The sequence below is a fragment of the Labrus mixtus genome, chromosome 12 (assembly GCF_963584025.1).
Source record: "Labrus mixtus chromosome 12, fLabMix1.1, whole genome shotgun sequence".
Lineage (NCBI taxonomy): Eukaryota > Metazoa > Chordata > Actinopteri > Labriformes > Labridae > Labrus > Labrus mixtus.
In genome coordinates this window covers 26,515,767-26,531,713 of record NC_083623.1, presented here as the reverse complement: position 1 = coordinate 26,531,713, position 15,947 = coordinate 26,515,767, and the positions used below count along the sequence as shown (strand labels likewise).

Below are 15,947 nucleotides of genomic sequence, written 5' to 3'. Positions count from 1 at the left end.
TAATAACCTTATTTATATAGCGCTTCTTAAGAAAATGTTACAAAACACTTTCCACCATGAAAATAAAATAAAATAAAATGTGAGGAATACTATTATTAAAGATTAAAGACGAAATAGTGGACACTTATACAACAAGAGTTCCCCAAATGATAGAAATAAAAAGGTAATAAACCATTGCCTTATATTCAATACTCCCTGCAATATCTACACAGTTCAACACTGCACGTGTATATTTGTAGCCTAAATATTGTTCATAAATCCCTCTGCTTTCCCTCTGCTTGTACATATCTTCTTATTTCTAGGGATAATCTGTGCTTTCCTACTTATTTCTGCTTATTCCATTCATATTTATTCTTTATTCAATAATCTTTATTTATTGTGTTTGAGAGCAACTGTAACGACCACATTGTCCCCCCAGGATTAATAAAGTATTTCTGATACTGATACACATAAAACCACCATAAAGCCATACTGTAATTCCCTTTATACTTATTCATGTTTCATGCAACAATAATCAAAATATCCAGAATAAAAATAACAACTGATATTTTTTTATATTTTTGTAAAAGGACAGATAAAATATATATTCATAAACAAACTGAAAAAAAGCAGTCCGATGCAATATCGTTTATAGCGGCTGCTGATTTGCAATTCTCGTCCTATAGGAGGGCTTCTGTGTAATTAAAATATTAAAACTTTTAAATTAAAGCTTGTATGTGTCTGCAGAGAGGATGAGGAGCAAGTCTGTTCACTCTCTTCCATCCATTCTTACATTAATATACAGAGCTTTTAAATGTGTTGTAAAAATGGTTTTGGTACTGAAGTACTCCCCAAAGACTTGACTCTGTTATAGAACAAGCTAGACACATACAGTTCAGTCACCGAGTGGAGTCAGTATTTCCATTTTTTAAAGGTTTATTTCTTGTTTTTTTAAGCCTTTATTCAGAAATAGGACCATGGATAGAGTCAGAAATCATGGAGAGGGAGAGAGAGAGAGAACAACGTGTAGGAAAGGATCCGCAGGCCGGACCACCTCGAGGACTGCAGTCACTGAACATGGGGTACGCTACCCACCAGGCCCCCGGCGCCCCCTGTATTGTCAATTTGTTGTGAATGTGTAGCTGAATGTTTAGATGTGAAGCAGAGTCCATCATGACACATCCAACTGGAGATTTAGTTAAGACACCTGGATGTATTTTAATACAGAAACATTTTGTTATGTATCATAAATATCTTTGTATTTCTAGTATGAGAAAAATGCAACCAAAAGTGAAAATAATAAGAGATATAGTCGAGTTATTAAACTCAGAAATAGAAGAATACATCTTATAAGAGCCCTAAACATGAAAACAGACATTGATAATGATTCCACTTGTTGCATTCATACCTCGTGGCTCTTTACTGACATCACTGTGTTGAACTTTGATTCCCTCTCACAGGAAGTGTGTGAGACTAAAACAGTTCACAGATAAAGTAAGAAGCTAAACCATCCCTTCTCTTTTAATCACTATAAAAGAGCCATCAGCTCAGAGTGAGCAGAGGAGAGGCAGATCATTGTTGTCTTATTAACATAAACAGAAGCTGTTGGTCGACATGTTTGTGCCACATTACGCACACCTGCTGCTCATACCTAAAGAGTCTGAGCTCAACAAGAAGAAGAAAACAATTTTTTGAAAATTCAAACCCTCCAATCCAAATACAGCATCAACGCTTCCTCATCTCTCTCTCTCTCTCTCTCTCTCTCTGCAGCTCAGAGTGTTTTCCTTTCTTAGTGCAGCTTTCACCACAGCACAGCCTTTTACTGGCTGCAAGTCAAACACAACCTCAAATGAACTGCAGATGCACGGCCGCTCCAGAGCGCTCGCTGCCCCGCCCACAGGAAGTTTCACTGTTTGCATTGTGACGAGAAGCTGCAGGGGAACGCTTGTGTGAAGTCTCCTATCATCCTGAAAGCATTAAAGTTATTAATGTAGCATGGCAGTTTGTGCAAGTTATACCCAGAGACTTTGAGATTATGATCATATTCATCACCTCAGAGGGAAATACACAATAAAACTCCATATGTGTTTGTTTAATTAAGGACAGTGCTTTCATCCTGATTATTTATCATGTATAAATATAAATATAAATATATAATTTTCACCTTTTTGGTGAATTCAATACTTCCCTCATCTTTATTAAACAGCTTTTCCCCATTTCTCTCATGTCCTGCACACTCAACCTCTGGTGTTGAAAAATTAAGTCGATGCTGAAGTGCAAAATCCTGCAGTTCCTCGAGTGTCCACTAGAGGCTGGCTGCAGAAGCACAGGAAGTCACATACACACCCATTCAAAAAGCCTGTTTTTACAACAGAAATGAACATGTTTACAGTCTGGTTCAAAAAAACAAATAGATCAGCACACACTGTACAGGGGGGTGAATGTTTTGATAAATCATCTGTTCTGATTTTATGAATAATACTCCTTATTAATAGTTAGGCGTGTAGCTGACCTGATTGACAGGCAGGAGGGTGTAACGGTTTGACTCAGCTCCAGCTCTCAGTCTGTCGTTAGGTTGACTAAAAGTTAGACTGAGACAGCATTTCCAGCATGGAGACAGCCATCGATGGGACTCCAGCGCCCCCTGCAGGAACGGATGGGTGACGTCACTCAGGCTTCATCCATTAGTATTTACAGTCTATAATCCTACATCACTGTCCCCATGAGTAACCCATGATATTTAAGGAACAAATCAAAAGAGTAGCTGCATTTCATAGTCAGCTGAGCTTGTGACAGAAGCTATTCCAAAAAAAGATTTGCCTAAAAACTGTTTTGAGTGATTGATAAGAACTTCACTCCTCTATTATGAACAGATCTGACTTGGGGAGAGTTATTCTATTTGACAAACCCTTTATTGACACATGGCTGAAACTTTGTTCTTGACCTCAAGCTCGTCGCCTCGTTCTTTCTTTGCCTCGTCTCTCCATAGCAACGCAGTTCAATAACAGACAGCAGCACAAGGAGGAAGTGCTGCAGTAAGGCATGTACATCATGCAGGCTCTCAGTTTCATGGGGGTCTCTCCACTTCCTGTTCTCCTCTGCAGGCGTGATGTGCATTGAAACAGTCAGACACAGTCCATGGACTTGAAACAGAGGATCACCTGGTGTAACCACGTGAGGAAACAAGGCGGGCAGAAGTCTTTAATTACTGAATGTTCCAATGAGGAGATTTTGTCGACTGAATTTATTACTGATGCCTCTCTGTGAGCTAAAAGAAAGCTAACCAGACCATTCAGAAGATGTTTTCTGTGTGTTCTACGTGTGTCACCAGGTCTGTGTCAGATGAGGAGGTTAACATCACACTGCAGAAACTATTTGATTACATTTTCTACTGTAGAGCAAAGAGAGAAGACGTCCACAGGGGGCGCCAAAATCAACCCAAACTGAACGTTCCTCACAGGAGCTTTGAAGGTGCACTATGTAGATCTGGTGGTGAAATTTAAAAGTTGGAGAAGTGAAACAATTCTCTGCTATATTTTCTGAACTGAATACACAAACTTTAATCAAAGAAAAAATGGCTCCCTGGACAACTGTTCGGAGCTAAAAAGCTGTACCAGGAGAGTTACGGTTTCACTTTTTACGGACCCACCACCATAACTTCTCGTGTAACATTTTATCATCACACAGTATTACAGGGATCACATTTTCCTCTGAGGACAGTTTGTGTATGGAGATATGAACATTTCTCTACCAAAACTCCAGAGTGCACCTTTTCAAAGTCTAAATAAACCGTCTTTCTCTTTCTCACAAAAAGTTGAAATGAAAGTTGATGAAACACAACCGTGATCAAGACGATACATGACAGCTTCACTTGACCTGATATGACCACAAGCTCATTGTGGCCTGTGTTCATATAACTGAAGAGTGTTATGAACAGTGAAAGGACCGTACAGCCAAATGCATTCACACACCGGCTCATCGGCTGGCTCTGCCACTGGAGACGAACCCCTAACCTTCAGATTGAAAGACAGCCAACTCTACCTCTGACTGCTGAGGCAATACACAAACTTTAAGAGTAACACGACTCTATATTCACTTTTCTGTCTTTAAGTCTTTATTTGTGATTTTTCACACTTAAATATAATAGAAATCAAGTATATCCTCTGAAAATAACTGTGAGTCATGACTGTCTACAATGGGTGTAACACCTGAGTCCCACTGTCTGTGATGTTTTCAGAGTTTTTAGAGTCCTATCTTCACTTTGTTTACATCGCCTGGACAGCTGGCTGACTCCTCCCCTCGTGTATAAAAGTTGTTTAATTGAGGGACTAGAGAAAAGAAGAATAACATACTGTACTCACTGCTTAACTGTGTTTCTAGATCACGCTCATTTCAGGTAAATTTACATGCAGTGTGAAGATACGAGCATAATAAAGATCGCTAGCATTAGCATGCTAACCCAATAATGCACCGCGAGTTGTTTTGGTTTCATGCTGGTGCTCAAGGGCGACATCTGCTGGATCAAAAAATCACATATAAAGCCTTTAAGTCTGAATTCAGACAAAATAAATCACGTTTGTTTACAATAACGGTGTCGTGTATACAGTTTAAAGGTCCCATATTATGCTTTTTCTGGTTTTATATGCTCTTTAGTGTGTTTTCCATGTGTCCTGTGCATGTTTAGGTACATCTATGTGCAAAAATTCAAAGTCCGCGGAAACGCGGCTTCTCCTACCTCCTCCTGTTAGCTGTAGCATTAGCTGCATGTAACGCTCGGTTCTAGCCCCCCTCGATAAAAATGTGTCAGTGTGACGTCATTGTCTGTGTGAGATCACTGATCTAAGCCCATTGGCTCGTTGTGGCAAGCCCAGCAGCTCATGTTGAAATTTCCGAGAAGCGTGCTGAGCAACTGACCAATAACGACAGAGTGGATCGGCAGACCAATCAGAGCAGACTTGGCCCACGTGGGGTCTAACAGTCTGGGCTCAGCAGAGTGTAGCTGACGGACTCAGAGCGGAGAGGGAGCAAGGAGGAGCAGTACATGAAAACAGACACTTTTTTCAAACTTACTGAATGTACAAAAGTAGGTACATAGATTAAATATATGAACCCCATAAAGGGCAGAATATGGGCTCTTTAATGAAAGGGAATGAAAAGGAAATAAGTGAAGAAGATAAATCTTATTGTTGTGCAGTCTGAATGTTTAGTAAGATTTATTAAACACTGAACGGTCGACTCAGTTTATCTAAATAATAATAAAAGATTAAAGGGAGCGTACGACTTCTAGTCACACTGAAGCTCTGCACTGGGCTACCTTTACTCTCTAAGTTCCAACTATCTTTATCGAAAATCTTTTATTCCTTCAGCTATTGGCTTATGCTGGGTATAATGACTCCAGGTCAGGCAGGTGTGTGAACGTGTTAGCCTTCAGGGTTTAAGATCAGTCAGTCCAGAAAGAAGAAGACACGCTCTGCTCTTGTATTGCAATTTTTATTTAATCTGCTCAAACAAAACAATATGTTAGCATGTAAGAAAAGACTAATGAACATGAGAACAGTATGGTACAATGCAGATGATTAAAGAATATGTCTGGAACCCCGACCCATCCAACCTTCATTAGCCATTGTCACCTCTCCTTCACAATCCCATCAGTTCCCTCAGCAGAAAAAGAAAAACGGGTTTACAGACAAATATAAATGTTTCAACCAGCTGTCTTCTGATCACATGGAGAAGAAGACAGATCCTCAAGCATGTAAAGAAAACTGAAGATGCTCTCTGAGACGTTAAACATGAGGAAACACTGAACACTGTAGCCAGACGAGTCTGGACTTACACACTTCAGGACCGTCTCTGAAGCCGTACAGACCTGTTCTCTCTTTAAAGACTGGATTGTATTTAAGAGCTGTTAGAAAAGAAACCTCACATCAGAAAGGAAACAAAAATCACATATATGTAAAAAAAAAAAAAAAAAGAAGAAAAGAAAAGAAACAGGCGCTAAGATGTTTTCTTGGTGAGGAACAGTACCAAGGTCATTCCATGCTCCCTTTAAATCATCATGATCTCCAAAAAGAGGAAAGAGTGGAACAGAAACCAAACTACTGCATGAGATCAGAACCACAGTCCTCAGATATTATTATTATTACTAGAGTTCTCTTTAGATCTTCAACACTTTAAATGCAACTTTGGAACAAGGCACAAACCACATAGCTTCACAGAAAGATCAACGCCTCTCCACCACAACCATTGTCTCGCCCTCACGTCCCAGATCTCTCCACTAAATGAAACAAACAGAAGAAAAGGCGACTTTGTTGAGAGGGGGCGTGTCGAGCAGGAGGGAGCGAGGATGAATCCTTTGGTGAGATAGCCGCACGTTTGTTTTTTTAAAAGAGGCTCTTTAACGGCTGCAGTCAGAGCGTGTTGGATTACTCTGTGAGGGGAGGTTTTTTTTTGTCTTAAAGTGCAATCGATGATGCGCAGTGCACAAGCTTCCTGTCTGGGCGTTTGGCTTTAGAAAAAGGATGGATGAGGAGATGAAACCGTGATGTTAACACAAAACCAGAAAAGATATCAAAAACCTTCAGACTCAAGCCGACGGTTAACGGCGTCTGGATGTCTACGACCAACACGTCCATTTCATTGGATCGATTCCAAAGAGAAGAGAAACTATTGGTGAGTATTTTCTCACATCAGTTAATAGTCATCATTTGTAGCAAAGCTATGATGTCCAAGCCCTTAAACACAGTGGAGTCGTACAACGTCCAACAGCCATCGACCACCATCCACTTAAAAACCCTCAGCCACTCCTCGTCTGGTTGTCCTCATTAGAGTTTAAAGAGTCAGACGATTGTTCCTACAGAATAAGATAGACTTATAGTAAAGTTAATCATGTCTTATGTTCCTCCTTACACGTGTAGTGGAGACTCTGACTGGATTTTACTCTTCTGGTTTGTTTTGGTTGGTGAGTTTCCTCTCAGCCAATGACAGTGCAGCAGGTGAGTTTAAGAGTGGATATGAGTCAGGGATTGGACGCAAATCAAACCTGGCACATACAACGGATGTGGACTTAGCAGCAAAGAAGAGAAAATATAATCATAGTGGGGCAAAAATGAGGGTGAAACTTGTGTTGGTCTGCTTTTGGTGACAAACACTGGTTAACTTGTGCTAGCATGCGTTAGCTTGCAGCGTAGCCACAAGCAATAAACGTCCTGCAGTGAGGGTGAGCTTATGGGAGCGATGAGCCCAGGAGGAGGGGCCGAGTTTGAATGTTGTGTTTTACAAACTGACTCCACCTTTAACTTCCACTCAGGGCTCATCGTTCAGGCTGGGTTGTAAATCGTCTTTGGTTCTGGAGAAGTTTTGTTTAGTCTGATTTGATGAGGTGAACATTTATCAATCAAATAAAGATTCCATTGAGTTGGATGATTGAGAAATCAGATCTGAAGTCAGGAAATGTTCGCCTTAGGACTATTTTGACTTGTGTCAAATGTGCCTGAAGTGAATCTTTATGGACGTGTTAGAAGGCCTGTTTAAAAACTGGACTGCTCCTTTAATGGAGACATGAAGCTGAACTCTTTTTGTTCACTGAATTCAAACTGTAATGCACCACTTAGGATTCACGCCTCACACTCCTCTGCGTGGTTTTCAAACAGATGGTATGGTGTATGGCTGTTGGACAGTTGTAACGTTTGATTGTATTTGTGTCTCCTCAGGACATTATGGAGACGACATGAGTACAGAATTGTAAAACGGACTTTTTACCCGTTGCCTGGAGCAACAGTGTCATTATTTAAACAACATACCCCCCCGTCAGGTTGATTGTACTTTGAGCTTGAAATGACACAGAAACAGCACCTCAATTAAACTACGAGTTCCCTTATCCAAGACGTCTGTCGGCTTAAATACACCTTTTCACTCTCAGAGTTGGACAGCGGCAGACGAAAGAAAAAAAGGCCAAAAAGTTAAAGTTGGAACCATCCTCACTAAGCACTGCAGAGAGAGTAAATGGCACAATCGTGTCCTTATATGGACACCAGTCTGCTATGTTACGGACGTCCTGTGAACATTTCACACAAATGCAGAAAAAAAAAAATAAAGGATAAAAATACGGTTGTGAGTTTGAAAAGAAAATATCAAAAGTGACTTCTCATGTCTTAACAGATTCTCTCTGGTACTCTTTCACCTTCATCTCCAGTTTGACATCACACTCGCACAGAGTTGGACAAAGAGACGGGGGCTGAGCAGGGTGGGTAGAGAGAGAGAGATGCTGGGTGTGAGTGAGGACTTAGATGCTACACTTATTGCTTACAAGAAAAAACGTGACGGTTATAATGTGACTTCTTGGCAGACTTGTGACCCTCGACATGTAAAGAAAAACGAGCGTACATGCTTCAAATGTAGTACCTAAATATGACGCACATGACATCGAAAAGGGAGGGAGAGAGAGAGAGAGAGAGAGAGAGAGAGAGTCAAATCAAAGTGTACTGGAAGGAAAAGTCACTTCTATCTACATTTCTGGCGGCGGTAGACGAGCATGACGGATGTTAGCTGATCAGCACTTTTAGTGAGTAGATAAACGTTTGGTAGAGAGCTACACTGGCTGCTTTCTGACACGCAGCCGCCCCCGCTCGTCTCGTCCACCCATCACTCAACAGAAAAGACGGTCAAACCACTCCTCTGGTGATGATTCCACAGACGGACGAGAGAGCAGCCGGTGTAAAAACTATCCGGCCAGACGTTGTTGATAGATATTCTTTTTTTTCTAAATAACTTTTTCTCTCTTTTGTACATTTTCAGGTTAAAATAGTATTTGAGGAAGACGAGCTTTACAGTGTCCTGCAGTGGTGGACCTCACCAGAGACTGACAGTCCCACATTCACACTCTCTCACTCACACACACACACACACACACACACACACACACACACACACGCGCTACCCCTATGGCATTATGGGAAAAAAGTTTGTATTTCCATCCCCTACTGTCTTCCTGTCTGCGTTCTCTCTTAACAAAAGGTGTTGGATAGTAAGTCACACGGGTCTTAGCATCGATGCTACTGTTCAGGTGGTTAGTATCACTGAAGAGTTCAATATTGTCAACTGTGTTTTTTTTTTTCTTCTCGTTATTTTTTTAGGACAAAAAGAGAAAAATCATCTTTGCATAAAAGACACTCGCTTCTCTCTCAGACCGTGCGCTGTCGTCCAGGATGCGATGCCCTCGGCGAGAGGAGGGGTCTGCGGGGGGGAGGCAGCAGGAACAGGATTTTTGTAGAGTGGATTCTGAGTCACAGAGCAACGCCTCCCACCCCGCCCCCCCCCCCCCCCCCCCCACCCACCCACACGCTCCATTGTTGTTGCGTCCGATTCTGCTCTGCCCCAAAATGAAGTCCTCTCCCAGTATGAATGTGATCATTGTCATCATGGCCGTCTCAACTCCTTCCTTGATTGGATTGTTTCTCTCTGCTGTATTGTCTAGATTTGACCGTGGTTTTTTTTTCTTGCGGCTCACGTGGATGTAGATGTTCTGAGGAGGAGGTTCTGGATCCTCTACGCTGTGCTGGACTTGCCCAGCTCCTCCCTGATTGCTGAGGACACAAATAGGAAGTTATTTAGGACTTCACAGCTGAAGAGATCTCTAAAGGGATGTGCAGTCTTTTGTATAGAAACACACCTTTGAGACTTTGTATTTACTGAAGGTCATTTCAAAGAATATACAACGTTTGTGAAACTAATCCTGAACACAGCTCGTGAGTTGCTGCTTTTAATCCCACATGGTGACGGGTAGAGTAGTTCATCATAAATACTTCATTGACCGGGACAGGTGAAAAATTATTTCTCTTATTTTCAGAGAAAGGACAGTGGATAGAGTCAGACACCAGAGAGAGAGAGAGTGCAGAGAATGACATGTGGGGTAGGACCCAGAGGTCAGATGGACCCCAGGCTGCCCGCTCTCGAGGACTTTGGTCTCTGTATATGAGGTGCACTGACCGCTAGGCTACTGGTGCCTCCTATTTTCATAGATTCCTATCAGGATACTTGTAAGCAAAACTAAATATCCTATGTCTGACGAGCTCTGGAGCCAAGATTTATTTTGGGGATTTTTGTGCCTTTAATGGAGAGATAGGAAAGTGTATAGAGTCAGAAATCAGGGAGAAAGAGTGTGGAGAATGACATGTGGGAAAGGAGCCACAGGTGGGATACATACAAGGCCTACATACATGGGGCGCGCGCACTAACCACTGAGCTACCAGCGCCCCCTCTGGAGCCAATTTAACACTAATAGAAGGGGTCAACTAGTAGGGTCAACATGGGGCAGGAAACCCCAAGGATCAGAAACACTTTAAATAAACTCTAATGTCACGGCTAATGTTCCTAACATTAGATAAGATCAGAACATTTAGAATATAAAGGGATTCATTGATACGTCATTTTGGGCAGACCCTTCAGGTTGTGTTATTGAACATAACTTGTGCTACGTTTCAGCGTCACATGAACATATAAGTAAATATTTACCATCGATGAGCTCTTCTTTTAGCTTCGACAGCTCCTTTCTCATCTCATCCAGAATATCCTGAAAAACACAACAAGTCAAAGTCATCTTTCCAAACATCAGACCTTTAGAGGAGAGAGAAACCGTGCCACCTGGCAGCTCGTGTTTCCACCTGCTGCTCTCCTCTGACTGAGTTACCTTTGGCTTTTGGACTTAGCCGTGTGCTGGACCTGCCAACTGGCAAAGGGGGGTCCCTTGTCTTCTTTACTAAGTAGCTAATCCCTGTGCAGGGAATCCCTGTGAGATTAGAGCCTGAAGTCTGAATTGTAGACAAACACACAGCAAGAGTGAGAACACTTATATTGAACTCCTGCAGATCAAAGTCAACAAGTGACAGATCATTGACGAGTATGAAGAAGAGTGTTGTTTCTGTCTCACTGTGACCGCGCTGTGTGCTGTAGTAATGGCGACAGATAGTGGACTGTACTTATCTAACAGGCTCATTCAGGGAGGTCAGAGGGAGGAGCGGCCTTATAGCAGGACGGCTCACTGCACACACTGACATGAACTCTAACAGTTATAAACTGTTTTAATATGCAGCTCATCTCTGGAGCAAGGGCTGGTATCATAAACAAGTAAATAACAGTAATATCTACACTTAATTATACAGCACGACATCACTGTTTGGTTGTTTGTTTTGGGGAAATGATGCGTCTGTGCTACAGAAATGTATATTTAAAAAAACGATTGAAATGTCAGATCTCTTGAAATGTCAGAAAGAAGACTTTCAATCCACATGACCTGAACAGAGGCAGCTATAAATAAATCCAATGAAAGAAAAATATGGGGCCCAGAATCACAGGGTGAGGAGACATGAAACAAAGAAACAACAAGAAATACATCAATCTATCTGAGCATGTGGAAGTAATGGTCAAAGACTGTTTATGTATGACGATGTGCAAAACAGAATGCTGTCAGTCTGAGATAAAACACGTTTTGTTGCATATGGAGCCAAATGCAACGATGCAATCTCTGGTCTACTTTGGTCTGTATTAGACAGGGCAGCTTAAGAGAGAGAGAGAGAGAGAGAGAGAGAGAGAGAGAGAGAGAGAGAGCAAATGGGGGCGAGAGAGCGGGAACGACACCAGGACTGGGATTGAAACCTGTGACCAGCTTCGATGAGAAAGTAAGGCACTTCACTTCCATGAGCAATAAATAAAACTACAATCTAAGTGTCCCCTTACCTGTTTCAATCGATCATAGTCAACAGATTCTGTTGGCACACCGTTGGCACTTAAGGATGCGGTGGGTGTCGGAGTGGATTTGGGTCTGAAAGAGAGAAAGGAGTTTCACTGAGTACAAAGGAAGAGAACGGGTCCAGGGTTAAGGAGGCGAGACATGTATGATTTCTAAGACTGAGATGTTCATGTCAGACAAGTGAAGGTCAGGTCTTCTTTCTAGACGTTTCTTTCTGTAGGCTGTACCTGCTAACAGACATTTAACCAACACTGTTCACATGAAAACTCTGTCAGCTGTTTATGTTCTGTTGCTGTTGTCTGATCACGGCCGAATACCTCCTAAAACAATCCCTCATGATTTCCTCATTGAACATTTACAGCAGAAACACCCTGACCTTACAGGGTCAAATATGTTAATGTTCAGGAGGAGACTTTGATAGAATTTGGAGCAAATTAAAAACTGCAGCTTGAAAACAAATCTGTGTCATTGCATGCAAATCCTGGACACAGCTAGACATGCATGTCAACACACAAAAGCAAACACACACACTCACAATCTATCAAACCTATTTAGGAAAATATTCCCATGAGGGAGGTCGGACCTCCTCAGGAGTTCTGATGGTTGTGCATATCGTACTGTGTGATTATCATCTGTTTTTTTCAATCTTCCTCAATGAGAATTCTGAAGCAAAGTGATAGACCAAGAGGGTGTCAGCATTAAAAAAAGAAGTTGTATATTTAGGGTCCTCCAGAGCTCAGAGCTCTGCGTGAGAATCAATGGTGTGGAAATTTATAGCGCAGCCAATCACATTCAAGGGAGGAAGCAGGACAGGAAAAGGAAGTGAGAGAAAGGGAAATGAGCTCAGTATCAGCTGTGGCTTTCACTGTGGACGGGACATTTGTAATTAACAGAGTGTTGTCCCTGCTCTTTCACCGCAGACTGAAGAGATATGACAAACAGAAGGTCCATTCAGGCTCTTCTCTACCCCTGATTCTAATCTTTCACTTTTAATGGTTTATTGTTGGGCTTTTTGTTTTAGAGACAGGACAGTCGATAGAGGCAGAAACTGAGAGAGAGAGAAGAAAAGGAGCCACAGGTCGGATTTGAAACCGGTTCCCGCTTCGAGGACTTTAGCTTTTGTACATGGGACGCACACACTAACCACTAGGCTACCGGCGCCCCATTTGATTTGACGATTTCTTTCATACCATAGAGGAGTTTGTAGAACACTGTTATGAGATTATGTGCTCCAATATTTCTTGGATGGTTCAGTGCTCCTCCTTTGTGCATGCACACAGACTCCCTCACATCCACAGCAGGGCCTTATCTGCCAGTGCCTGCTGGATCTGCTTTGGCTCTCTAATGATAAAACTGTGCCAAGTCTGCTGTGCGCTGGGCGGACACTCAATTTGAAGCATGCGTGTCTGTGTGTGTGATAGGGTGGGGAGGGTGCAGTGAGTTAAGAGAGCAGCAGGCAGAGCAGCATGCATTGACAATTACTAGATTACATTAGAAGTCCTTCATACAGACAATGATTGGTTTAGAAAAAGCCACAGCATATTGTACCAAATGGCACATATCAACAGACACAGTGAGAGGCGGAGAGAGCCCTGCAGGTTGGTGTATTGAGAAAAGAAAGACATGACACAAGCATTAGAAATAAAACCCTCCAACCAAACCACGTCCATCACAGCAAACCTCAAAGGAGATCGTTTAGAAGTAAAAACATTTGGCAAACTCTCCAGAGCCCTTTTTTTTCTCTCTACCTGTTGGATGAATCTGCTCCAATTGGAGTTCTCCACGGAGACTCTCGTCTGTGTGAGCAGCAGAGACACTAACTTTACATATGACAACTTACTATCTGTGTGTGTGTGTGTGTGTGTGTGTGTGTGTGAACCCAGACTGGTTAGATCACTCAAGGTCAGGGCTATTCAGAACATCAACTCAGCTAAATGATTGCATGATTTAAAGGTCACATATTATAGAAAATCCACTTCTCCGTGTTTCTCTAACTCTAATATGTGTCCCTAGTCTGTCTACAAACCCCCCAATGATGAGAAAAGTCCATCCTCTCCGTCTTTTGCCTGCTCCACTTTTCAGAAAATGTGTGCTCAAACAGGCTGTTTGGAGATTTTCCCTTCATGACATCACAAAGGGCAGTAGCCCCTCCCCCAGGTGGGTGACACTCCCACAGCTAGGTGTTTGTTCTGCCCTCTGAGTCTGCCTTCTCACTGTAAACAATAGGACATGGAGCGAGAAAGCCAGAGACACCCAAGCCCTTCCAGAGAGGGGGCGTGGTCAGACACAGCTCATTTACATATTTAAATATTTACATATTACATATTTAAAGTGAGACGGCTGTGGCTCAGTTGGTAGAGTCGTCGCCTCTCGACTGAAAGGTTGAGGGTTCGATCCCCAGCTGAGCAACATGTCCGATGTGTCCTTGGGCAAGACACTTAACCCCACATTGCTCCCGCTGCTACTGTGGCGGTGTATGAATGGATTAGTGTTGTACCTACTCTATGATATGTAAGTCGCTTTGGATAAAAGCATCTGCTAAGTGAATTGTAACATTGTAATTGTAACACAGAAACAGCCTGTTCTGAGCAGGGCTGAAATAGAGGGGTTTATAGACATGATCAAATCCAGGATCAGAGTGGATTTAGAACAAGAAACTTCACACACATGTTTTGAGGAGCTCTGAGACTTATTTAAACTAGTTGAAGAGGAGGAGAATATGTGACCTTTAGGACTTTTAGCTCTGTATTTCTGTCAAAATAGCTCTCCAAAGGAGTTATTACACTACCTCGATGTAACCCGCAAAATGTCACCCAACGTTTGCAGTGAAAGTTATTCATTCACACAACCTAAAAGGCTGGCAAGATCCAAAATCTGAAGCCTTCAATTGACTTCTAATTTGATGCTATACCATTCTTCTCCATTCGCACACAGACACCTCAGCTTGAACTGGTCGTGAAGGCAACGTAAGCTTTAGTGATGTTAGCCAGCGCAGAACGGCCCCAGCAGTGCACCATGCTAAAGCTAGCTGATGCAAATGCTTTAATAAATTCCTCTGGCGTCTTTTACTAAGAAAGTGAAACTTAGTAGCTGATAGCCATTCAGATAAGAGACAGAAACATTATGGTTAGATAAAATATGAACAATCAAAGTTTAGAAAGAAAATGTGGGATATGAAATGAATTTAAGTGTAATGATACTTCAAGGAGCAATATATACGATAACTACTGAATGAAATCTTTAAATAACCTTACTATATGATCAGACATTAAGGAAACATGCTATGTTGAAGTGCTGGCTTCTCTGACAACAATGCAGCAGTCAGTATGTCCTCCTTCTAACTTTAGAAGCGGGCAGGAGAAGTGGTTCAGATAGAAGTGATTGTACTCGACCTAAAAAGCCTCTGCATGTTTCTAATAAGCTCCACGAGCAGAAACGTGATCAAACTAGGATCAATATTGGAGATGCTTTTGAAAACTGGAGAGAGGTTAGAACACAGAAAGGTTTACAGCTGGCTAAACACTGAAGCTTCAGTGTCCACCACATGGAAACCTGTGTGAGCATGGACTCTAGAGAGGAGGGGGGGGAGACAGCTCTCTACAATGTTTTGAATTTGGACTGCAGTACTAATTTTAGTTACATATTGCTCCTTTAAATAATGATGAGGTGAAAAAGTAAGAACATGTTAAATACCTTCCGATAACTGGAGATTTGCTACCGTTCATGGTGTTTGTTCTTTCCCAAGGCTTCCTGGGCATGTCTGGAGAAACAAAGAAAAACACAGCAGACACATGAATTCCCCTCTCCTTACAGTTTGACATTCATTTCAGCTACTTACTCATTTTAAATACTCCTAAAATCATGAATCAAAAGTTAAACTCAATGCTGACTTGGGTCTTCTCTGCCTGTCTTAGGAAGATGCATATTAATTCCAGCTTGTTGTTTTTGAGGATGATGATGTTTCTGCGAGGGTCTGCAGGCTTGGACTGTTAGGGTCCTTCTGACACTTACCTGGTGTGCTACAGGCTGACATTTTCGGAGTCGTGTTTATCTCGCTCTCCTCCTGTTGGGTGGACAGACAAGGTCCAAAGGTCAAAGATGAGTCACAATCAGAGGGTCAGAGATTTGACTTGTGTTGGTATTTAGGGAGGTTTTCTGGATGGATTAGACCACTGGATGTCTTTAAGCAGCAGCAGTTACTACACGGGAGTCACATTTCTCCCAA

At 42.1% G+C, this 15,947-nt stretch overlaps 1 protein-coding gene across 10 annotated transcripts in view; it reads right to left on the bottom strand.

Annotated features, from left to right (window-relative positions):
• Nucleotides 1-5,450: 5,450 nt before the first annotated feature.
• enah (ENAH actin regulator) overlaps nt 5,451-15,947 on the bottom strand; it is a 128,230-nt gene continuing 117,733 nt past the window's right edge. For 8 of the 10 annotated variants that reach the window (XM_061051299.1, XM_061051298.1, XM_061051295.1 and 5 more), the window contains 6 exons: nt 15,734-15,785; nt 15,416-15,482; nt 13,471-13,518; nt 11,710-11,794; nt 10,489-10,546; nt 5,451-9,560 (listed from right to left, as the gene is read on the bottom strand). In XM_061051299.1, the coding sequence (XP_060907282.1) occupies nt 9,523-9,560; nt 10,489-10,546; nt 11,710-11,794; nt 13,471-13,518; nt 15,416-15,482; nt 15,734-15,785 (348 nt within the window). In that variant the 3' untranslated portion in view covers nt 5,451-9,522. The remainder of the gene's footprint in view (nt 9,561-10,488; nt 10,547-11,709; nt 11,795-13,470; nt 13,519-15,415; nt 15,483-15,733; nt 15,786-15,947) is intronic. The other 2 variants (XM_061051296.1, XM_061051305.1) reach the window with 1 other exon arrangement.